Raw genomic sequence first — 24,878 nt, forward strand, 5'->3', positions numbered from 1 at the left:
AAACTCCTAGAACTATTTTCAGCTGAATTCATGTGACTGAGATTTGGAATGCACATAATTGTACCTCACCAGATGTTTGCACAATAGTAAAAAAGCCACACAGCTGTATTCCAGAGAGAGGAAATGACCATGGAAAAACAGAATTTGTCCTGGGGTCTTTTTTCCCCCAACATTTCCCATGCTGGTTTTTTGCAGTAGTTGGTGAAAGTAGTCACTTACTCCCCATGTCTGTGAGGAGAGGGCTCACACCACCTAATGTTTTTAAGCATAGTCTGGCTTGCCATGTGTCAGTGGAGAGAAACAAGCATTTGTAATGGACTATGCAACACGCCTAAGATCCAAACTGCCCTTTCCTCACTGAGTATACAGGAGCACACCTTGCTCAAGAGCCTAAATGAGGTACTGTGAATCCCTTCACAAATTCTTGAACAACTTGTATTTGCTACTTGTTTTTTCTCCACTCATTATTTTCTCCTAGAATTCTTACAAGACCAGCTATTCATTTCTTAACCTTTACCTTCTATATGCAACAGATTCCTTTTTGCCTACAAGTCTTAAATCAGCTATCATATCTTTGAGCGGTTACCGTTATGCCCATATATGAATAGGAAATATATTTATATGCAAAATGTTACAACACACTTTTTCAGTTTTCCCCAATATTTATAACTGAGTGAAGAATGTTTAAAATGATATAAAATATTCTAGTATGTTTTCCACAGTGCATTGTATGATTTGTTTTAAAGATACTGTCTATTATTTTCTGAGATGGGCTGTACAGAAAATAGGAAAGTATTTCAAAAGTTACCTTTCTCGCTAGTATTTATTGAAACTTAGAATATTCTGTTTGATCCATTACATTTATCAGTAATAGTCTGAATTATACTATATAATTTATCTTCCCTGGATAGGACTGGAAAAGACAGGCTTTGCTCCAACTAAAGCACAAGGCATCTTCTGCTTATCCGTTTCCTCAAAATGTCATCTAAATTCTTAATTTATATTCCAAAATCTGTGTCAGTTTTCTGTCTTCCATCTTAATGAAACAAAAATTACATACTTCTTTCCATCATTTCAGGGATGAAAAAAAGAAAAACGTATCTTGCTTTATCTATTGGAAATGAATATCCTCAGTTTAATTTAAATCTCATCTCTTCAAGTAGGAGTAACTTACCAAGTCACTAAGATCAAATCATCAAACCCCTTTGCCTCCCCAAAATAACACTGACATGTCAGATCATGTAATCAAATCCTCTTTGCTTCATATGGAGGCTGATAAACTAAATATGATATAAGAACTAGAGGGAAAAAATAACAAGCTGATACACTGATGCTAGTGGAAAGTGCCTAACAAGACAGGAATTTCTATTAAAACTTTTTGAACCCGGGTATTCGTTATTCTGCTCCTTCCACCTGGAAGGAGACAAGACCTGCTTTACAGCTGAAAAGAAATACCCCTCATTTACACAGCCTTAAATCTTGATTTTGGTTTTTAAAGATTACTTCCTCCCTCAAATCGAGTTGTGAGCGACTGTTTTTGTGGCTGCTTTAGTAAAAGCTTGGTTTAATTGTATCTACACCTTTGCGTGTGATGTGATTGGCCTAAGATATGACAGCCACAACACAATCATACAAAATTTCGTGCCCCATTTTCCAATTAAAGGCAAGCCAGTTATAAATGTCTTTCAAAGAACATTCAATGCAAAAAAAGAAAAACATATATATACATATATGTACTTATATAGATTTACATCTATCTAAATCTACATGTACTTAAGCAGTTCACAATTACTAGTTCAGGGATCCCTGTCAGCCAATAAATTTTGAGTCCTCCCTATTTCCAGTGTACCCAAAGAACTGAATTTTAAAGAATCCCTGTTACCTGAAGACAGTTCTTAGGAAAAACTCACCCACCCCTTCACAAATTAGGCAAGATGGAAAATCTACTGCAGGCTTGAGGCTATTGCTAGTGGAATTTTCTACTATATAAGAAACAAATTCCTTTTCTTATTCTCTGGGGAAGAAGGGCCATATTGGTGGTGATGACATAGTGCTGAGGGCATTTTGTAGAAGGTGGAAAGTGCCTTCAGCTGTGTCATTCTCTACTTGGGAGGAAATAATGCACTTTACAGAGCCAGAGCCATGTACAGTGAATTCAGAGAGGCAGTGCAATCTAAGATACATTACAACTGCTACCCAGTGAGGTAAAAGTGTTTTGCCAGCCTTATCTGCAGTTCTGCTGCTGGATGAAATGGAGTGTAACTCTTGAAGCTTTCTTCAGGTTGTTTGTTTGTTTGTTTGGGGGGAGGAGGGCATTGAAAATTTTGGTGCAGCGTTGTTAAATATTGAGTTTCTAAATAAGCTTCCGGGCATTACACATGCTTGAAAGAAGGACCAATTTATATCACTAAAAACTATGTACATAAGTGACAGTAAGTTGTGGAGCTAGAGGAGGGGATTACCCAAAGCAGCTGAGCTAAGGAATGGCTCACCACAGCTGAAAAAGAAAGGCTTTACTCTTCCTGTCCCTCTGCTCAGCCACATGGTTCCAGCCCAGTGACAGTCTGGGTTGGCACCAAGCATGTCTTTGAGTCGATTCAACTCAGCAGCTCAGCAAGTTTCTCTTGCTGGGTCAGCCTCTTGCCAGGTCAGTAAACTAGACACATGGACGGAGAGACCCACCATGAAAGATGGGAGTAGGAAAGCATTCCTCTTGAAGCATAAGGCTGCCATCACACAAGTGCCTGGGGAGAAGTCACGTTACCCTTTTGTAATCGGGACCCGACTGATCAGCACGCCCTGCCTCACCACTAGCTCTTGCTGCAAGCACAGCCAAAACCAAAGGAACTCAGAACAGTTTGTAAAACTTTCTGATTGAACTTAGACTTTCCCAGTTCTCATAGAAAAAACAGGCTTGAAAAAATAATCTATTTCGAAGTGCTGGAATTTTCTAACTGAACTACACTGCTCGCTTCTCTGAACCTCTTACAGCCATCTCTTTAACCACATTGCTAAAAGCAACGTTTTTGCCTATTGTTATCTGAAAGTGCTACCTTTAAAAGTGGAGTGACAACCGTGTACAGAACGTGGTGATTATTTTTCCTTTAAGGCAGGAACATGATGCCTTAATGTTACAATTAGTCTATGGTGAGAAGTCAAGAGTCCAGCAAAAAGCCCTGCTATCTCTAATTCCCCTGTTCAGCTGCACAGCTGCCTTGGACCTGCTGCAAATTCTGCTGCAAAAATCAATGGAGACAACTTTCCAGTTACCTCAAGAAAGCCTAAATCAGACCTTTATTACCATCAGCACAGATTTTACTGTCTTTCTCTTGTATTCTCAAACATTTAATCACATTAGTGGAAAGCTCTGGACTTCCACTTATTAGAGGTACACTTTTGACAAATTCCCCTGAAAACCCCTCTCATTTCAGCACTTACCATCTATCACTCATGGCTCATTTTAAAGGCAGAAATCCTCTAGGGAAACTGTGATCTCCCTTCTGTTTGTCTCTTCCATAAGTTTTGTATTTTATCAAGGATTCATTAATGAAAGTACACAGAGACCATTCAGAATTTTCTAAGACAAGAGCAATTAGGGTAAAGAAAGATAATGCAGCCAACAGGATTTCTGTCACTTCTCACGGGTGAGAGAGCATTGCATGAAAACATCTCAGCAACATTCTTCCTTAAGTCAATCTTTCTGCCAAAGATTTTCATGCATGCAGTAAATTACCAATGCTAAGGTAAATGTCAAAGTAGCAACTGCTTCAATCTTGTAATTTTTCTAATAAACCCACATATTCTTGTTACTGCTATGCAGACCTTTTTCCTCTCTAATGTGCGACTTCCACTGACTTGTTACCTTGATAGCTATTTAGAGCTGCATTCCTGTACCTTCTGGTGCTTCACTGTCTGGTGACGGCTGAATCAGGTGTCAAAAAAGCATTATGTTAAACCAGAAATAATTCAGAAGTGAGATAATAAGCCCAAACACTTATGTTTGATCCCTTGTAGGCTAGGTCACTCTGTTTCAGCACAGAAAGCCACCATCTGTGATGGCCGTGGCATGATTACCATTGTCCTCTGTGATATTTAGATTAAGATATAAATAGGAGAATCTCCTATTGTAAGCAGTCTGAAAGCTGAAAATGAAAGTATATTGGAAGAAAATTTAATTAGGATCTTTTAGTTCATCAAAGGACTGTGGAATGAGTGTGAATGAACTTCCAGGGCTACAGAGACTTGTAACCTCCCATAAGAATATGGCTCCATAACTTTCCTTCAACATTTTTAAAGGAAATTCAGCTGTAAAAAAAAAAAATTGTGATAAACCTAAATTGAACCGAAGCAGCATATCTAATTTTTACAGTCTAGTAACCGCTAATATCAAATATTCATTTCTCCCAACAAGCAGGTAACTATAGCAACAAACACAACATTGCTGTATGCAAAGATGCTGAGGAACAAAAAAAAAAAGGTTTAAATCTTTACATTTATCTCAGGTTTTTTAATTTTTTAACCTTTTTTAGGATTACCAGTACAGCTGTCAACTATTTAAAATATCTGCAAATCATTAATTTAGTAAAATATTATGGAGACACTGAACAGCTTCTATACACACACACTAGAAGAATCCCATTCCTCTCTGAAAACTGCAATCAAAAATAATTTCCAATTAAAATACTTTCTGACAAGAAGAAGAAAATTAATTTAAATTTTAGCTCTAGGACGAAAGGAGAACGAGCAACGTCATGTTTCATTTTCTTCAGCCTGTCACTTCAATTCTCTTTTGAGGAGGACTTATTTTCAGATGATATAATTACAATCCTGAAACGGCAGTTTTAAATATACATGACAGATGTTTACTAAATTGAAATACATTTGCAATAAAATTTACTTCCCCTCCTCTTCACTCCAGAAGCAAAGGCCAGATTCTAGGGCCTCTTTTCTGTTGTAGTCTCTTAAAGCTGAAATATTTTCATGAATGTCAGTGAAATTATCCCCCATTTCAAAGACTGTAACTCTCCTCCCCTACCAGCACTACCATGCATTTCATCTGTAGCGTATACATTGCGCGGCCTGCCTAAGTGTACTTCCAAACTTTATGCAAGGCAACATCCTAGTATAAATACTACAAAGAAAAATTAAGGTGGCAAGGATATTCAATTCTTACATTGAAAATAACATCTCATCTAGGGCAGGTTGTGATCCAGTATTCTAAAAACCATTAAATGAGCAGTGTCAGGCAACATGGGCTGAAGTAATCATACGCTGCATGTCAAAAAAGAAAAGTCAACATTCATAAATACTGCTCCATGGTACCATCAACCTACAAGGCAGAATTCATATTTTAGATGGAGGTATCTATTTAAAGATGGTAGTATAATATGGCAGAAACTTAAAGTGTTTACAAATCACTTTTCTGAGTGAGCAATATCTTCCCTTAAGAGTGATTTATATATGGTCTTGAAGGAGTCAACTTATACTCATTCTGTAGGGAGAATGATGCTTTATGGATTTCCTCTCAAGGAAATTGAGTTTGCCTTAAAAAAAAATAAAAAAAAATCCATGACACAAAACAGATCAAATTAAAGATGTCAAAAGCAAACTGTAAAAAGTCATCAACAAAAACTGAATTATTTGCATAAAAGGCAGCATTCTGATCACTGACAGAGAATTCAGTGATCTTCCAGAAAGGAAAAATCAATCATTTAGGGAACTTTCATAGCCATATCAAAAAAGTGTATAACATATATAAAGAAAAGGCTAGCCCTTCTGTGGTAAATTGAACTTTAATTCTACAGTAATCAACCACAGGATTGAATGACTTCATTTATGCTTTAGGTTTTGAGCTTCTGAAATGTTTATATATACATATAATAAGGATGTAATGTCCAACATTTACAAGTAAAAAAAGATTCAAAGGCTGTCACTAGTCTCTCTGGGATGTTCCAGCTATATTTTAATTACGATTTCAATTTTTACACTTTGCCCAATATATAAAAATTGAAAACAAATAGGCCAAAAGTTACATGAATGTATTACAAGTGAAACACTAGTGGATTCTCTAGGCCAAAAGAGAAGCAGAAGAGAATGTGATTAAGATGACTCTTTATATTTATACACACTTAATTCAACAATTTATGCATCTCCAGGTCTCTTCAAAGGGATATTTCTTCAGGATATTTCTGTGTATTTACCTGTGTTTATCTGTTCCAAGAACTATAAGGTATAATTCAATCAAATATACCAACATTATTCACATTCTGCCTTCTCAGATTGCCTTTTAATTGATTTACTGAGTATATAAACAGAAAACTAAAAACTAGTTATTCATGTAGTCTAAGAGGGGTTTGGGTTTTTTTTAAACCTTGAATAGAGTTTTATATAACTCAATAGTACAGACTGAGGACTATGGGGTGTTAACACAACTAAATACAGAAATGCTACCTAATGCTTTACGGAAGCCAAAAGAATACAATGACACTGAGAGTAAAAGCTGAACCCACCCCCCACACACACATTTTAATTCATGTTATTGTAATTAGATACTCCAGCACAAAGGACAGGTACAATTAGGCAGAATTTGGAGAGAAAGAATTTTCTCTTTGATGGTATTAAGATAAAATCTCCTACAAAACAGCATATTTTAAATAATTTTTGCTACATACACTCTAAAAATAGAAAGTCATTAGAAAACAAGAAAGATAAAAGAAAGTGAAAATAAATGAGAGAGATGAACCTGTTATCTGATTGGCATTTGGGGAATCAAAAGTAATATCCCATTGATGCCAGAGGAATTATCCCACAATAACAGCTCTGGGAAATCTGAATTATGCTAGTGGAACACTAAAAATAACCATATATGTATTTGACAATACCTTTTTATGTTAAAGAAAGAAGAGTTAAGCAATCTGGACCCACAGTTTTATAGCCAGATTATTTTTTCCTTTTCAGTATTAAACATCAATCCAAGGGTTTCATTTTCTTTGTTTTCTCTTGAGAAAATGACTAGTGTGTAATCCTAATTTCTGGCACTGGCTAATTCTCTCCCTTGCCAAGGTGTTAACAGAGCATACAGATGAATATATGTTTGGTGAATTTCCAACAATATTAAGGCTATGTGTTCATTACGCTCACAAGTACATAAGTATATATTTGATACTGCTCTTGACTAAAGGTAGAGTTGTTGACCACTCAGTTTCCAGAGCTTTATTGTATTTGGAGAAAAGAAAGAATAGTGATTGATTTTCATATTAAAGCACACAAAACTTTCTATCCTGAAGTATATCTGGGGGAACTCTTGTAGAGTCCCAAGTACTCTGAGCTGCAACTCTGCTGTAGCTAAGCAATTGTTCCTGTAGTGACTTTGAAGTAATTCCATTTACTTTTCAGCACTAACTCTACTTGAGTCACGCTGGTTATAAACTGGCTACTTCCAGATGTTTTCCTTTTTGCTCTCTTAAGCACTGAGCATTCTGAAAGTACTGATACTTGATGCAAAAATCAAAATTTTATGATAGAAAACTCAAAAAGTTTTTTCAAGGATTAACTGTGATACATCCTTACTACTTCTATAACAAGGAGTTAATCTTATCCAGACAGCAAAACCTGTTTGGAAACTTGGGATATTTGCAAGAAAAAGAGGACGTACTGGGATTAATCAATAGACACTTAATTCCACCTTTTACAGTCATATTCCTTGGCCCTAAAAAAGGATTGAAAAACATGGGCAGTGAGAATTTTTCAGATTTTTCTCACCTTTTGGCCCTTCCAATCCTCCTTCTCCTGAACTGAAACCATTGCCTCAGGCATCTACAAAATGCATGGTACGTCTCCAACCTGGAATTTCAAAGTTTTACTATCTTCCATTGTAGCTGAACTTTAGTGACCATTGGGCCCTTCATACTAGCAGAACGTGCCAGCATTTAGTAATTAACCAGCTCTCCCTGCAAAATCTGCCACTTGAAGGTTTTTTGTTATGAGTACACCACTTCTTTTCCCCTCTTAGACAGTCATTCGTCAGAGTGGAATTTTAACATCAAACATCCATAGACCTAATATTCCTTTCAATTTTTTTACATAAAGAAACTCTAGCCAAAAAAGATAACATTTGACTTATCAGCCTCTATTCAAAGTATACGGGCAGCTGATACCATGCTTTGTGTCACTCTTAGTAAGTGTCTTGAAGATGACATTTTTTAAATCTCTCTGCAATACATCAGTGTCAGAGAAACTCCTGATGTTTAGACGAGTGACACATCTAGAGGATCAGCAAAATATCTGCCACAGGAGCTACTGATACCAAAACTCCTAAGAGAGAGACAATATAAATATTTCTCAGTGCAGCTACAGAGAACTGCAAGTTCGAAAAATCATATTCACATCTTCTTGTGGAAAATACAGAGCTTTTCCAGAAAGTAAGCTATTACAGGAGTGTATATTTTAAAACGATGCTTAGAGTCATCAATAGTTGAGAATCATGTGGTTTTCATATTATGGTGGATAATATACTAGAGGAATGAAGAGCCAGTAACCTATCTAAGAAATAAATCCAAGATCCTCATGAAGAGCTGGCAATGCTCTTTTTCTTCTCTCAGTATCAGAAGGAAACACAGACAAAGCAAGTAGAAAAAGATTCCTTTGAGAAATGGCTTGGGATTTCATGTGGTTCAGCCACACAGACGGGGGAAACAGGTCCTTGCAGAACCTCTGCCTGTTAAGTGGTTATTATTTATCCCACCTGCAATCTACAGTTTAAAAAGCTTAAGAAGTATGTATAGCAATTATCCCGGTTTATATTGGATGAAATTGTAAGGGAGCACGCACACATAGGTGTCAGCCAGCAGAGCTGGCAGGATGATAATCTGGAGTCTGCAATGGCTAGGGGTTTCTACCTACAAAGTTGTTGTCGACAAACCAGAGTTTAGGACTGGGAAGGAAAACCTGCTGGGGGCTCAACCATCCACACAGAGGAGCCGCTGCGAGAATTTGAAGGGAGCGCCAGCAGTCCCTGAGGTTTTGCAGCTAGTCATGCTCAGTTCAGAGTGGGAAAGGTAAATGCAAGACACAGAGTATAAGCAGTAGCTTATTCAGTGAGCCTGTCATTTACAAAGAAAGCAAATGTGTTTGTGCACCCAATGGTTTTATTTTTTCCAGAGGTAGGATTGTTACATGTTGTGCTTAGTGTTTTGAAGAAAAGCCATTCAGTGATTTATCTGCCTTGTGATCTTGGTATTATATTCACTCTCCAGAAAGAGTCAGCAACATTGTGCTGAAATGGTTGCCTGTGAGGTTCCTGATGTGATATGTTCACCCTTCGCAGATTTTTATAGAAAAGAAAATCTGGTCCCTATTATTGTCAGATGATTTTTTTTTTTTTTTTTTAAACAAAACCCATCAAACTATGTGTTGAATTAAATGAAAGTAGAAACTGATAATAACAACGTAATGAAAGATTTGCAGAAATTCTGCCACTACAGCTTTATGTAGATCAGACCTTTTTTTTTTTTTTTTTTTTTTAAATGAATAATTTTTCTAATGTTCTGGCAATGGGAGTCTTCTTTACTATTCCTAACCTGTATGATACTACTTATATTTTGACATATAATTTTTACTTTCATTTACCTCTTTTGCACAGCCTCTTTCAAGATTTAAGAATGGGTTAATGAGCTTTGTCATCAAAAACATAATAGAAATCAAACGGTACATCTAGTAAAGTAAGATTCTTTCTCACTGCAGCCATTTAAGCCCAAATGCTGGGAAGTTGATCATAAACAACTTCAAATATGAGTTTACATCTCACTAACAAGCACTTTCCATCTCTCTGTCCATTTGTTCATAAGCTAGCATTATAACTGGGAGATTTCTTCTCCTCATTTTCTACTTTTCTACTATTTCAGATACAATGGACTATGGAATAAACTCTGAGAAGAGACCAAAGACCCACCACTTTTTTTCACTGGCTGAAGACCCACTGCTCCTCACATTTACAGACATCAGAAACCATAGTATAAGGAACGCATTAATCAAGGGAAAAGGATGAATGCCTTGTTTATCTTGTATTTTAAGCAGAAAAGAAATAGGAGCTATTGCCATATCTGTCACTAAAAAACCCCAAACCGTAGAAATTGTGGTCCAGCTATGGAACTTATTATATTGCAAAACAAGTTCAAGGTGTGCAAGTGGGAATTTTGTCAGAGAAGACAAGACAAAATGATACAATTATTTCAACTCAGAGCTGATATGCTCCAAGGTATACGTTTTCCCACAATCACTGTAAATATGAATATTTTAGAGGTTAATATGAAGATCAAATGTGGAATGCATTTGCTGAAAAGATTAATATCTTTTCATTAAAAATAAGAGCGCACTGTTGGTTCAGCATTTGCATTTAGATCAAGTCATAAGTATATTGACTGCTTAAGACACGTATCTCCAAAATGGAAAATAGGGATAAAGAGGGTAGTGTCTATATGCAGAAATGGACAAGCTTTTTCTATTTCCTCCTGCTATCCCTTCAGAGAACTTAAGCCCTATCAACAAGAACACTGTGATTTACTTATCACAGCAGAACTGGTTGCATACTGTAAAGAACATTTATGCAAGCATTCATTCCTTTTTGCGAACAGTGTATTGGTGAACACGTATCGGTGGGCTGCTGTTGACTTGAAAAATTGCTAGCCGCTGTGCAGACATTCATCAACATATAGACAGGAATGGGTATTTGCTAGTTGTTATACACTGCTTTTTGTTGCAGTTGTTTATAGCTTAGAGCTATGCGGTTAAGCGGGAGGCTCAGCCAGCTATTACGTTATTACAAACGGTCCACATAAACATGAGCAGGATGGGCTAATGTAACTCCAGGTTTCTCATCATTTATGGCATGAGGCTTTCAGCTCCATGTTTCCAAGTAATAAAGAGAGGGACAGGTATATATGATTCAAACAATGGTAGATTGATGCACCAAGATTGGTTCAAATGGTTACAGAATATAGCACTTGCTTACTGAAATGGTGGCATGGCTTGCGCAGGCACACAGAGCGTAAGTCTCAGTGGAGAACACGCATTTTATTTAACTGAATCTAGCCCAGGGTTTCTCAGAATCACAGAATACTTGAATTGCTTTTCTTGAGGTGTTTAAAAACATATGTGACAGCATATAGTCCAGTATGTAGCAGATACCTCAAACTGCTTGTTAACTTTAATTCAAATTAAGCACAGCAGTTCTTATCAAAAGCAAAAGCATATTACTCCTCAAACTGTGAGAAGTAAAGTAAATATTTCACTTAAGCAACTGTGGTGGCAGCTTTCTTATAGTACTTTAGTCACATAAAATTTATACAAATCATAGAGCTGCTTTCCTGCAGAGCTGAGGAGTCTGTAACACTGGCAAAACAGCATTGTGGGTAAGCAGAAAAACTGATTACTGATCCATAAAGGAAATTTAAGAGTTGATTCTACAAGAGTACAAGCATTTTCTCCTCCTATGCACATGAGGAACATTATTTTTCTTTCACTGCAGGGAAGTGTCACTTTGAAGTGGACTTTCCATCCCCGAAACACAAAATTCAGGACATTTCCTCAAGGTTTCTTTCCTCTTTTTTTCTTCTTCTCTCTCCCCCCTCTTTTTTTTTTCCCCCACTTTTTTTTTCCTTCTCTTTTCCTGTTGTGCTCTATTTCAGGTCATTTAGACCATACACTTTGATGGAGGGCATCCTTCTCCTCTGAATTTATGAATTAAAATGTATTCTCCAATGGATAGCTGGAGGTATAATTTGCCCCCTAACACTCTTCAATCTTTATTGCTGACACATTCAAGGATGCCTAACTCCCACAAGAAAAAACCCCACATTAATCTTCAAAAATACGTCCTTACCTGCCTTCTGAAAATGAAAATGGATGTTCTTTGAGAAATTATCTGAGTTTTGCTTTAAACCCTGAGGATCACACACTTTTGGAAACAATTTTGAATCTGAAAAATTTATAAATAAAAACACACTGGTATATAAATACAAATCCTGCATGGTGCTAAGTATTTCCTTGGAGGCATGAAGCACTCAACTTCTGTCAGCAGATGTCAATAGAAATCAAAAGCACTCAGCAGCTTGCTGGATATAATCTGTGGGATTCCTACATATGCTTTTTCTGCATACTGGAGAGAATGACTTTTTTGCTTAATGCTTTTGTAGGTAATACTATACTATGGAAGTAGCTCCAAAGCACACACTATCACGCATCCCTGTTTAATCAAACACACATTCAATTATTACCAAATCTAAAAAAATAAAATAGCTAGGTTGGGGATCTCAAAGTGGACAGGCAACTCAAAGGAAAGACCTAAGATGACTTTTCTGTTTCTAGACAGCGCAAGAAAGAAAAAAAACTCTAAAGAGAGCGCTATGCCTTGCACATTACACATTCCTTCTGCTGCCTTATGCACAGAAGAGCTTTGGAATAGCCTTTGAAGGAGAGGTCACTTAACACAACAGGGAGCATTCCCATCTCCATACTCTCAATTTAGCAAGACACCTAATAAATGCCAGTCACAGAAATTTTGAAGGCTTGTAGGAATTTAACAGAATTGTCTCCATTTTAAGCTGATCCTGTGTAGCTAAAAGAACAAACAGACGCACAATTGAGGTTCACCAGAAACAAGTTAATTCTTTCCTTTTTCCTTTCTTTTAAATTTTGTTTTATTTTGAAAGCATCTACTTAGAATTTACTTTTAATTGTAAAGTATTAGCATAAAAAAAAAAAGTTTTACTTGTTTTTCATCTCCTTAAAATTAACCTAGATGTTTACTTATGCATGCTAAGATTCTCCCACTTATATTCAATCGGATATAAAACCTGAGCTCTCTAGATGGCCAAACTTTATTTTACTTTAGGGTAAATGCCCGTATTTTGACCTTTGCACTGAAACAAGAATTTCTGAGCCTATGCAATAGCAACTTTTCTGAAAATGCTGAAACATGGAAAAATAATACGGACTGTACAGTATGTGCAAAACTTGCCAGATGCTTTGTATCACTACATCTCAGTATCTCCCACTGGGCAGTATCTCCCACTGGGCAATACCCCCAGTCTCCTGTTCCCTCTGATGCACAAACATGAAGTGATACCTAAAATTAAAAAACAACAAAAAAAAAAAAAAAAAAAAAAAAAAAAAACCAAAAAGACCAAAACCAAAACAATAACCCAAACTATTTATATTTTAGTAATTTGTCTTAAATGAAATGGAAAGTTTCCCAAAAGCATCAAGATCCAAGCAGTGGTAAAACTTACTAAAAGAGATGGAAAATATGACTAATTTTAATCAGTGTTTTAACATGCTTTAAAAGAGTTCATATCAACCTCCGGTGCATATACATATGATTAATGAGAAATAGTTTTCTCCCTTCTCCATATCCATCCTAGAGAATTTTTACTTTAATTTAGCTTTTTAATTGGTGTCTAGGGCTAATAGAGTTTTAAATAGTACACCTACAAGGAACAACTAAGAATAATCCACTTTTGACTGGTACTCCTTTTTAAGATTCAAATAGAAAATAAATAGAGCTAGCAAAAGACAGAAAAATCACGGGCAATTGACCCAAATTAAAGTAAAATCTAGGAGAAGCCACTGGTTTGACTTGGCAGTCAGGAATAATCAGATTCACCAGGACCAAGTTGTGCAGTTTCTGGAGCTGTGGAATTCCCCAGCAGAAATGCACTTTCCTCCCCGCCCCCCCATATATATACTGCGTGTACCTTCGTGAGCTACACCCGGTTACCTGCAAATACTGCTGACTCAAATGCCAGTCATCAAAACGGATCCGCTGAGTTGTTCAACATTCATTCTTTTCTCCAAGCAATGGAAAACATTACGAAAAAACTTGCTGTTCTCTATGCACGTCTACTATAATACATTCTCCACTGAGATGCCAACAATGAAGGGTAAGAACTGAGGAGGTAAAAGCATTCCTCTCTCCTGTTCACAAATACTCTTTTCATGTGGTCTTTGTCCAACCACCATTCGATGCCTCTATCTACATTTTTTGTCCTCTGATGTGACACAGCTACTAGCAAGGCTTTCAGGGGAAAGATTGTTTCTGTGTCTCCCATGTTTCTACAATGCACTTCATAAAAGATTGTGATAAATAGCCAAAACATTTAAGATCTACAAAGGTTCACTAGAGAAAATATAATAACAATAAGGCACTAATATCAGCTGATATCCTACAGAGGAGTGGCAAACAGTACTCCCTCCTGCCCACCACCTTTCCAGCATCCTGAAAGTCATTTCTTCAAGCCTGGTGATATGCAGGTACCTTATTCCCTAAGCAGCAGCTACACAGACTTTTCCTCCTCCGTGTGTTACTCCTGTCCCTCTCCACCCGAGGCAGACAATTCTTTTACAATAATTCAATTTCATGAGCAACACAGAAATACATAAGAGTTATTTATATAGTATCGAGATTATGTTGGGACCCAGAATTGTTCAGAAGAGGATGATTAGGCTGCTTGTCCCCAAAAGCTGCTATTACGGTTAAAAATAGAAGTTATACATCTTTGACCATGAATGGCTAACTCCACAGATCTAAAAAAAGGAGGCATGAGTAGCAGTTTCTAAACAAGACATACATAAGCAGGAGGGAGGACGAGAGGCTGAACCCACCAAGATGACAGAGAGCACAACACAGAGCACCTTGTGAAGAAATGGAAAACATACTTTTTCCCAAGCCTTTCACCTGACAAGATAATATTAGACTTGACTTTATCTGCAGATAATGCTTGTTATTAGCGTTAAAATTTTACACAGCCCTACATTTGGCTCATAAAGCATACAGCATTTGCAGCAACGCCAAAAATTACTTTGCAGTTTCAACAAGACTGCAGCTTGCCATGTCACCTTCAAAGTCAAGGTATTGAATCGACTATTATTAAAAATCATGAGGAATTCAGATCTTGCTTTCAGGATATACTACCCAGCCATAATATCCATTCGATTGAGACCAGACTTCTTGTATGGAGATAGCATCATTATTTCATGAATCACCAGTGACCTTTGGAAGATACTAGGAAAAAGCAGGCATGTTCATTCCCTTCCATTGATTTTCTAATTTTGAGTAAATCGGTTTTATCTGGGGAATGGTTATCTATTAGGAATAAAAACACCTAAACTGACTTCAGAAAACAGTATAAAGCTTTTGAACTGAAACAATGAATTTAGAAGGGAAACTTCAGGCAAAAATGTAGTGATTATAAGAATTTTAACTTGGGCGTGATTCTGTGGCCAGCCACACAAGTATGAAAAAATTGGAATCTCTTGAAACTGAAAAGACAGATCTACAGGCCCAGACTTTAGTTTAACTGGAATATGTGTCTGGTTTACCGAGTCAATGTCTACTGTTGCAAAAGCCTGCAGAAAGACTACTCACCTAAAATGGGGAGTGGTAGGGGCATAATTTTCATCTGGTTAAAATGAGAAATAACGTGGTGAATATTGAGAACACTGACCAGTCCTGAATCTAACCAACTTGGAAGACAAGTTCAGTATATCAACACATACCTGAAACAGCCTGCAGAAAAATAACTTGGTCATCTGAAGGAACCTAAGAGCACACAGGTTTATGTAATCGGAGAAAATGGTGATTTATAGAGTAACTGTTTAGGGTCATCATTGTATCGGTGCCCAGATCTCTCATATTCTGATAACTAAACCTTTGTCTTAACAGATTGGTTCTACTTTATTATCTTCTGAACATGAAATGATCGTACCTAAGGTTGCTTTGCTATCAGTTTACACTCTCAAAATGTTAATGATCTATAATAAACATAGATTTTGGCATTATGGTAATTCACCTTAAAACCACATGCAGACTACCTGTCCCTTTACTATTCCTTTTTTGTATTTTCATTTTTTGCCTGTGGGGTACCAAGTTAATTAGTCCATTAAGTCCACTAAATAAAAAGAAAATTCTAGAAAATGATTTAAAGCACCATACTGTAACAACCTCATAGCAAGGTATATGCACAATTCGGTTTGGGGTTTTTTCACTTCCAAATGGTCAGTTGGCAACTCTAAGCTGAATTCAACTTATTCCTGAGATCTTTGCTCTCACCATCCAACACTAAATGTCTTGCCCAGAAATTATGTAATATTTATCAGAGTATATAACTTCTTATGCTCAAATAAGAAATAAACAAAAATCTTAAAAGACTCCTCAAAGTTGAGCATCTGAATCCCCAGCCCTGCAATACTCTCAACCTCTTTTTACATCACAGAAGATTATAGGCACAAACACTAAAGTGTCAGACTGGCGATAGGAAAATGTTCACTTACCTCACGATCCAACAGTACAGGTGACACCACTGTAACAATATCTCCCTTTTCTGGGTCAATATAGAACATATTTGGAGATGGTTTGGTAGGCGTCTGTTTGAGGATGTTATACCGCAGAAGAGCATTGTCTGTGCTAGAGTCATCAGCATCAAACGCTGTCATACGCATCACAGTCGTTCCTAAGGGAAAGGTGGACAGACAACAGAATGCAGTTAGCAAGAACGTGTAAAATTATGCTGCCTTCACATGTGAGAACCAGGTGGGTACAATACATAATTATCTCATCAAGACCGCTAAGTGGTTTCACCTGATACTTGGTTTGTACTTGTATTTGCATTATTTTTACTTGCTACTGAGCCAAAAACAAAAGACTAGTGTATCTGGTTTGCAGCAGACATACGACTCTAGCATAAGTTCCCCGTATTTGAATGCTTTGTTGCCATCCATATTAATTACATTTCACTAAATGAACTACGGAGGTATCTTTTTCACTTAAAATTCTACAGGTAGAAAGTCTTCAGGATATTATCATGAACATGACAATTCTGAAATGAAAGAAAGATCTCTATTTTCACTTTAAAGTCTTGCACAGTTTCAGAGTTGGTTAGACATTATAATTTCTGTCAATAAGAAATTTTGTAATGATTAAAGCCTACATTATTCTAATGTCAATTTGTACAAATTTATGGGCTTATTACATCAGCCTCAATAAAAAAAAAACAAAAACACACACTCCATTGCCAGGCTATCCTTTGATTGATGAAGTTTTTTTTAACATGAAAATCCTACAGCATACAGTTCTGCTAGAGTGTGCAATAAGGTAAACACTCTTTACTGCACAGATTCCTAAAGGATGTACAGAGGAGAAACCTCACTCCTCTTCTACCTCACACTTAATAATACAGGGAGGACTGAGATGTTGCTAATTCTCTACTTAGCTAGTGGAACACATACTCCTGCAGCACAGGATCCAGTCTTTTCCTCTCCCTTAGACGGGCACACCAGAGGCTGACATAGCCTACAAAATTCTGTCATAGGATTTTTATTTGCTTTGTACAGTACATTGAGAACCCAAGAAAGGAAGTAATTTGGCACCTGGGCTGAACCGTGAGATATTCAGCACTAGACCATTATAGTTCCTTAGTCAGTTCATTTATAGGTATAAATGTAAGCATTATTTTTAAAAAATCTACTAAAAATAATACCACAGAAAACTAAAGTATTTCTGGTACTATTGACCTGAAGAACAAACAAAATCCTACCAAATAACAAGTCATGATCAAATCAACAAACTAGTTTCAATGGTGGATCAAAGTTAAGTAACAAATTAAAGCAAAGGATATTAGCAAACTTTATACAAATAAGAAATCTAGGAAGGTATCCATTCTTTTGCCTAAAAAATCCCAACTAAAACAATTTATCGGATTCCATCCATTATCAATTATATAATTTACATTACACAGCTTAGCACTGAAACCATATTATCTAATGCGTGAATCACAATGTCAAAGTTAGTTGTAATTCTTTGTTAGAGATTAATTCTTATGTGGTGGATAACCTTTTCTTTTCCCCCCACAGACTTTCAGCGGGCAAGTACTATTTTCAAATATGATGATAAAAAATATTTCAAATGCAACATTTTCATTTCTTAACAGGTCTGTAGGACCGTATGATCTGTTCTCAGTATCCACATAGCCTTTTGAGGCAAAATAACTATAAGTGATTGAAACCTGGTACAGACAAGGCCTAAGACATTACGTTGGAAGTGCCTGAAGAACAGAAATACCTATCATTGATGTACAATGATAAACAGTGAGTTTATATTCTTCATGAAGGTCTTGAAGCACAGCTCACTTAAAACATAAATAAAAATGAAATATTGTGGTAAAAGTAAAAACAAACCGAGCTTCATTTATAGCTTGACATAACAACTGCCTGGTTCACTGTTAAACAAACAGAACTGGCTTGTTTAGATATGTTTCTTTTTTTCTTTTGCTGTACTTCCCATAGTACAAAGTATTGCCTCTTGTTGTGGTGACCTTGAATATAAGCTCTCAAAGGTTTTGCTTCATTGCTACTTCAGGCAGAGTGACCCCCGTGAGAAAAATAACAGAGATCTGACAGCACGTTGGTTTTATTCACCAGTGATTAAAGGTCAGACAGCTCAAAAAGAAGCTTACCACTGGATACCATGCCGTGTTTTCCAATACTACACAAGATGATCCTAGCCCTGATACTTTCACCTACTTTGTTTGGGACTTCGTCAGGAGAAAAAAGAAAAAAAGAGCAGCTTTCTGTTTTGAAGAATGAAGATTCGCCCTCTTTTCACAAGTACAACACATTGTGCTATTTTTTAGATGTTTATCATATTTCAAGAATATTGTTTATAATCATGTTAGATAACGTGTTTCATTAAGGTCTCCTAAGTCACAAGACTTCAGTGAAATAAGTAAGAATTAAGGCAAATCTTCAAGTGATCATACAGAGTGCCCAAGTACAAGTGAAATCCAATGGGCTTTGGTACGCAACTCTTTCCTGAAAAATGCAATTTAATAAGATTCTATACTCAAGTACATTATACTATGTTTTAATGAATATACTGTTGTTACCATTATTCATCTATTAGAGGAGTTGATGCTCAGCAGAGATTTAGAAACTGATTAAAACATATACTCAGGTAGAAATCCTATTTATACAGTTGTCCCAGACAGTTCTACTCTCATATTTCTGATGATAAGAATGTGGAAGGCACTTGTAGATTTTAAGATCTGATGTAAATCCCCAAATCTCTAGTTACTCTGGCATAAAACTGGCTTAATACAATGGCTGAATCTGATTCTGATTTGCCAGCTGCAGTTTTTTAACCTTTCAACTCACTGGACATTATCTTGTTCTGTGCAATCATTCCTCTGGTGCATACAGATAAGAAATTCCAGCAACTCAGAAGAGCAGAGTTTTACACTCATTTTGCATAGAGATGCTAGCTCCAGGAGGAAAACTGTAGACATTTAGATCCATTTTTTCCCCACGTTGCTTCTGTCAAAAGTTTTGAGACACTGGTTTCTGGATACCATCAAAGTGGCATTTACGTTTAAGTAAAAGTTATTCTATCCTCACAAGTTCACGTAACAGATGTAAAAATGCACATAAAATTTGGGGTTGTCTTTAGATCTCATTATGCATTAGTACAGTCTATATAAGGTTGTACCTGTTTCCTGTTCATGAACATCAACACAGAAAACTACACCTCTTTAAGCATCACCTATATGCTTGCATCACTACAACAACCAGAGGAGCTGCTGAATACTGCAGCTGAAAAGAAGCCCTTGCACTGGTTTGAAAGTTGGTGCTAGGCTTCTGCAGCCATGCTGAGAATGGCTTGTCCTCAGAAAGATACCCTTTACGCTCTTGTGCTCACAAGCAGGCTTAAAAACTAACCATAGTTCAATGTTGTGCATTCATTTCGAAGCACAGTGGTACCTACTCTATATTCTATTCCATTAAAACAAAACAAACAAAACCCGCCACATATGCAAAAAGCTAGAATGGGCTAGCATTTGTGGTTGATGCCTCAAAAATCACAACAGCTTTAAACCAGCAGCTCAAATATATTCCAAGGACCTTTTCAAGAAGTCCTACAGCTATATTTCCAGGGAAGAAATTTCCTATCCTAGTTGAGGTGTTCACAGAGAGAACACACATGACCACAGGTTTGGGACTGGACCACCACAAAAGATTAAGTTTATAGAGATCTCTTTCCTAAAAATACAGTGACACAATTTTTTTATTTTAAAAGGCTCTACAGCATACATCCAGTCCAAAAGAGTTTAATTCAAGATGCACGCTTCCTCAGTATTACTCCTTCATCATAAAGTTTTATTCTTCATAAAAGATTCATTTCCCCAGACCCATAAACTGACTACTTCTAATTCAGTGTCATTTTATAAATACTTCCATTCCTGGCGTCAATCAAATGCAGCTGGCTTTCAAACCACAAAACAACAGCTTGCTACATTATCATGTTAAACAATATATATTAACTTATCAAGCTGAGGAAGAAATGTCTGCAAAATCAGCAACTTTATAGTTCTGCCAATGATGTGCAGATACTCATTGAGGCAGTCTCTCTCAGTAAAGGTATAGTTATGCCTTGATGTATTTCAATATTCATGGTTTATTTGTCACACCTCTCAGCAGTTTCACTATTACCGTAATCACTCAAAACCTCTACTTGCACCTCCCAGAGTTCCTCATTGATCAGACATATATCCCGCTAGCCAGGTCATTGCTCCAGAGGCTGCAGCTATCAATCTGTTGATTGCCCATTTGGCTTTAAGTTGGCTTGAAAATATTGGCAAAAAACTCCCCTTAGGCATTAAGAAGTAAAACACAATGCTTGCACAATTTTGTGGTGATTGGAGCAGATGGTTTCTTGGGAAAAAGCTATTTGGCATTTTGTTATTTACTTCTTAATAACCTTTCTATTTCCTTACTTCTTTGTTTTCCTTTTTTTTTTTTTTTTTTTTTTTTTTTGTGCCTTTTTCTCTGTCAAGATGCCAAGAGAACATCGGGAACAGTTCAGCTGATGGATGAGATTACTACTAATTCCCTATCCCTTTTATTTATTTATTAATTTATTATATTCAGCTGCCAGGTTTACAAAAAAGGACTGGAACATAGTGGAAGTGAGGCCTACTTACAGCTTGATGAAATATGAACAATCGTCTTAAGCCTGCAGCCTTAAAAGACAACTCTGATTTTGAATACTAACATTAAAATATTATCCCAGTTTAAGGACTGAACAGTTTTAACTTTGAGAGCTACAGCTCTCAAAAACTTCACAGTGGAGTTTTCTCATGTTTTCACTCTTTTTGTGAGTCTCTGCTGTACGTTGAGCATGTTAAATGTTTTCTACCTGTGCTACAGAAAGGGAAGGGTCTCCTTGCCTAATTAACGTGACTATATTGCCGAGTTTTATTTCCACCTTCTCAAGTTTAGATGTACCTCCGTACACCAATAATAATCAGTTGCACAATGGTATACTTTCAAAAAGTAAAGCTATTTTAACCCAAGAAGAAGAACAAAAATGAAAAATGGAATAAAAAAGTCATGAGGGTTACCTGTATCTCTAGAGCACATCACATTTATTGCTACAGAAAAAAAGACACCAACTTCCAGAAAATGGAGCAAAGGAGGATACCCTCCTGACTACTATAATCATCATAACTAATTACATGTTTGACTGTCTTTTTGTACTTTAAAGACAATAAGCCCCAGGGAAGCAAAACAAATATAAAAAGAAAGGTCTATTATGGTTCCAATCAAGTGCATTTGAATTGCAACTACAGTTATTAACTTATGTGTGTTATTAAAAACTTGAAGGCCTTGCTCAATAGAGAAGACATTTAGTAAGAATTAATGAGTTCAGGCTCTGAGCATGTCTTATATTTGTATAGGGCAATAATTTTCTACCCTGCAGGACTTTTTCACATTGTCTCTTTAAATGTCTGGCAAATTCAGGATATGTGTATACTTTTTTAAGCTAGAGTTTAGATGGCATCACTGATCAGTACACTGGGCATGCCAACATATTGCAGTCAGCAAGAGTGGAGAGACGCACTGGTGAACTATCAGTTGTGGAATGAATAATAAACAAACCTCTATTGATACACAAAAGAAACTTCAGTAATGTTAAGTAGAGATGAAGGACTGTTAAGAATTGTTACTATCTATAGAGACTTAATGCAGTCAGAAAGCATATAAATTGAGTAAGAAATAATAGGACATTCCTAGTTGACCATTATGACAAAACAGTAAAGATGTATGGGCAGGTTAACCTTTAGCAATATTAGTATTTAACCTTTTTTCTGAGTAACACAGCTGTTTTGGTAGAATAAATTATTCACTCCTGGGATATTTTGAGAATGAGTTATATACAGTACTGTCCCTAGCCATACTGTTGGGTAGAGTGTCACATGACTGAAACCGATGTTGAGTTTTGAGGTATCTGCTGCTCCAGGTGAGACCTTGATAAATGAAATGTTGGTAAATGAATTTGCATTAGTTGAAGTTAAGTGGCATGGATGCTACTTTGGTTTATTGTGCTTTGTCTCTAGTGCCATGAATGGTTCTTTCTTTAGGGTAAAATTGCTGGGTGAAAACACTGAAAATTGTTAGCCCCACCGAGGATTCCCAAATCATGCATATATTATCAGTACATACCAGGTTATGAAATTTTGTGGTAGCATATGTAATACTGAAACTTATGCTCTACTTTGTGCAGATACAAGAAATTATAAAGCATATAAAAAGAACATTATTTATCCTCTCATAATACTAAAATCCCCATCACAGATCTTGTGTTGTACAAAATATGACACTCGCGGTCCCCAATTGGGATAACTTACATTTTAGACACTGTGCAGTCTTCCCTCACAAAAAAAATTGCATGTAGTCTTTGCATTTGCATTTGTCTGACAGACTACAGATAGCATGAAATAGGCCATTCCATGAGGAGTAAAATCAATGAAGTCTCATTTCCTATCTGGTATTGTCCAAAGGTTCATCTCCTGGATGGATAAGATGATGTCTTAGAGGGGCTAAAGTCAGTCATTCCCTTAGCAAGACCATTAAAAGGATCTTTTTCACCTGTTTTATTTTCATGAGACTTATATGAATTTAAGATACTCCTTCAGACAACTTTATCCCTATGAGAAAATTGGTGGAAACTGAGTGATGAGTTCAAAAGTTTTGAGGGACTGACTGCCAGACAGATGGGTAGAAACACATGATAAAAGCTAACTTATTCAGATGGCTCCTTATTTTTATGTGCCAGTTTCTTTTTATCATGTATCTATATTCAAATTCAAAAATAAAAACTATTCCCAAGCAGTCAGTCTATCAATGGAAAGCAATAGGCTGGTTTTTCTCTATGCCAAGTGTACTACTTATTAAGCTTTCCCCACATCTGAACATATACAGGTATAGAACCAACAAGAGAAACCTTGATATGCGGTGACATAGCTATTAAAGGCTTTTATAAGAGGAATGGGGCTGGTTGGTGGAAATGTTCTCCTCTATTTCAGAGTACATGTCAAACTCCTCAACTTTTAAAAAGATATTAAATTTTCACATTCACATTTCACAGGGTTCCTGAGAAAGTGCTGTGATGCGTTCCTGAACCAAGTTTACCCTTTCTTAAATGTGAATCCAAACCTCCAGATAACAGGAACAAGGAAAATAGGAGAGGAATAGTGACTGCTCTGCTGCTGTTAGAAGCTCCTCACCAAATTCTACCTACGACAACTCCATCTTCCCTTAAACAGTTCCCCCAGTGCTACTCAACATCATTGTTACCCCTTCAGGAAACAAGTCTTCCTTGCTCAGACATGGGTAAGTCATCACACTTTCTGTGTTCACTTACAGCCTCTTCAGATGGACTGGGAATTACAAATTTATTGAAAGAGGACTTAGAACAATAGAGCTGTAGATGAAAAAACGATGCCTTTCCTCCAGATATGAACAGGCTGCAGATTTAAGCAAACCACCAAAGATTTTTTTCTTAACTAGGATTCTGCTTAAGTTCTGGATCTGTGGTAAAAATGTTGCTCTCTCATGTCTGCTTCCCTTTTGACCAGTGAAGTCTATTAAGAAAAGGCATGAATTACTTCTTGGATCATGACCATAAGCTATAAAAAGTCCCACTGTTCTAATATTCTAACTGCCAATTCATAACATAATCTTATATGTCAGATAACATAATTCATAAAGCAATATATAACACATTCTCTTGAAGTAAATGGTTTAATGTAAATGATGATATGCATTGAACATCGCACAGCAGGCGAATATGACAGAACAGTGATTTATGTGTGAAAGAACAGCTATTCAACATACAAAGAGTAAGATTCAGCCCTAGGCACACTCAGAAAACACAGAGGCCCCACATTCTCTCTGGAGTTTGGCTAGCACTAGAAGTCAACCAGAAAAATTACAGGAAATAAAGACTCGCTGAGACATTAAAACATCGTTAAATTCACCTCCCTAAAAACAAAGCAGAACCATTCTTGAAAAGATACAGAAGAACACTAGCTGCTTTTCTGAAAACCTCAAGTGGAGAAATTTCCACAATCCCTATGTAACTTATCACCACGACAAGTACATTTGGCAAACACCTTCCAGAAAGCTAGCTCAAATCCTGAGAAGAGATAGGTCAATGCCTAAAATCGCCAGGTAAACTCTAGACCATCACTGCACCAGTGGAGATGGAGGATGCTAAACTCTTTGCTCACCTTTTATAAAACTACCAGAGGTAAAAAGTCCAAGACTCAACACCTCTTGGCTAGTGTGACTTGCTCATTTGCTCAGCCCTTTGATCTGAGCCGTGTGACAGCTGAAACACTTTGTCAGAGATGCTTACAACTCACATGATTCACCATGCTGTTTTCCCAGTTCCCATGTAAAATTGGAATTGCCTGCAATCATTCAAATTTGATTTCAGACGTATACAAGCTGTTTAAATGCAGATGCAAACTTTATAGTCAAGAACAGCC

General features: G+C 36.7%; 1 protein-coding gene across 2 annotated transcripts in view; it reads right to left on the minus strand.

Annotated features, from left to right (window-relative positions):
• CDH13 (cadherin 13) overlaps positions 1–24,878 on the minus strand; it is a 517,159-nt gene that overhangs the window by 141,510 nt on the left and 350,771 nt on the right. For both annotated transcript variants that reach the window (XM_030026184.2, XM_030026183.2), the window contains exon 7: positions 16,327–16,505. In XM_030026184.2, the coding sequence (XP_029882044.1) occupies positions 16,327–16,505 (179 nt within the window). The remainder of the gene's footprint in view (positions 1–16,326; positions 16,506–24,878) is intronic.

Source organism: Aquila chrysaetos, chromosome 9 (assembly GCF_900496995.4).
Source record: "Aquila chrysaetos chrysaetos chromosome 9, bAquChr1.4, whole genome shotgun sequence".
Classification (NCBI taxonomy): Eukaryota; Metazoa; Chordata; class Aves; order Accipitriformes; family Accipitridae; genus Aquila; species Aquila chrysaetos.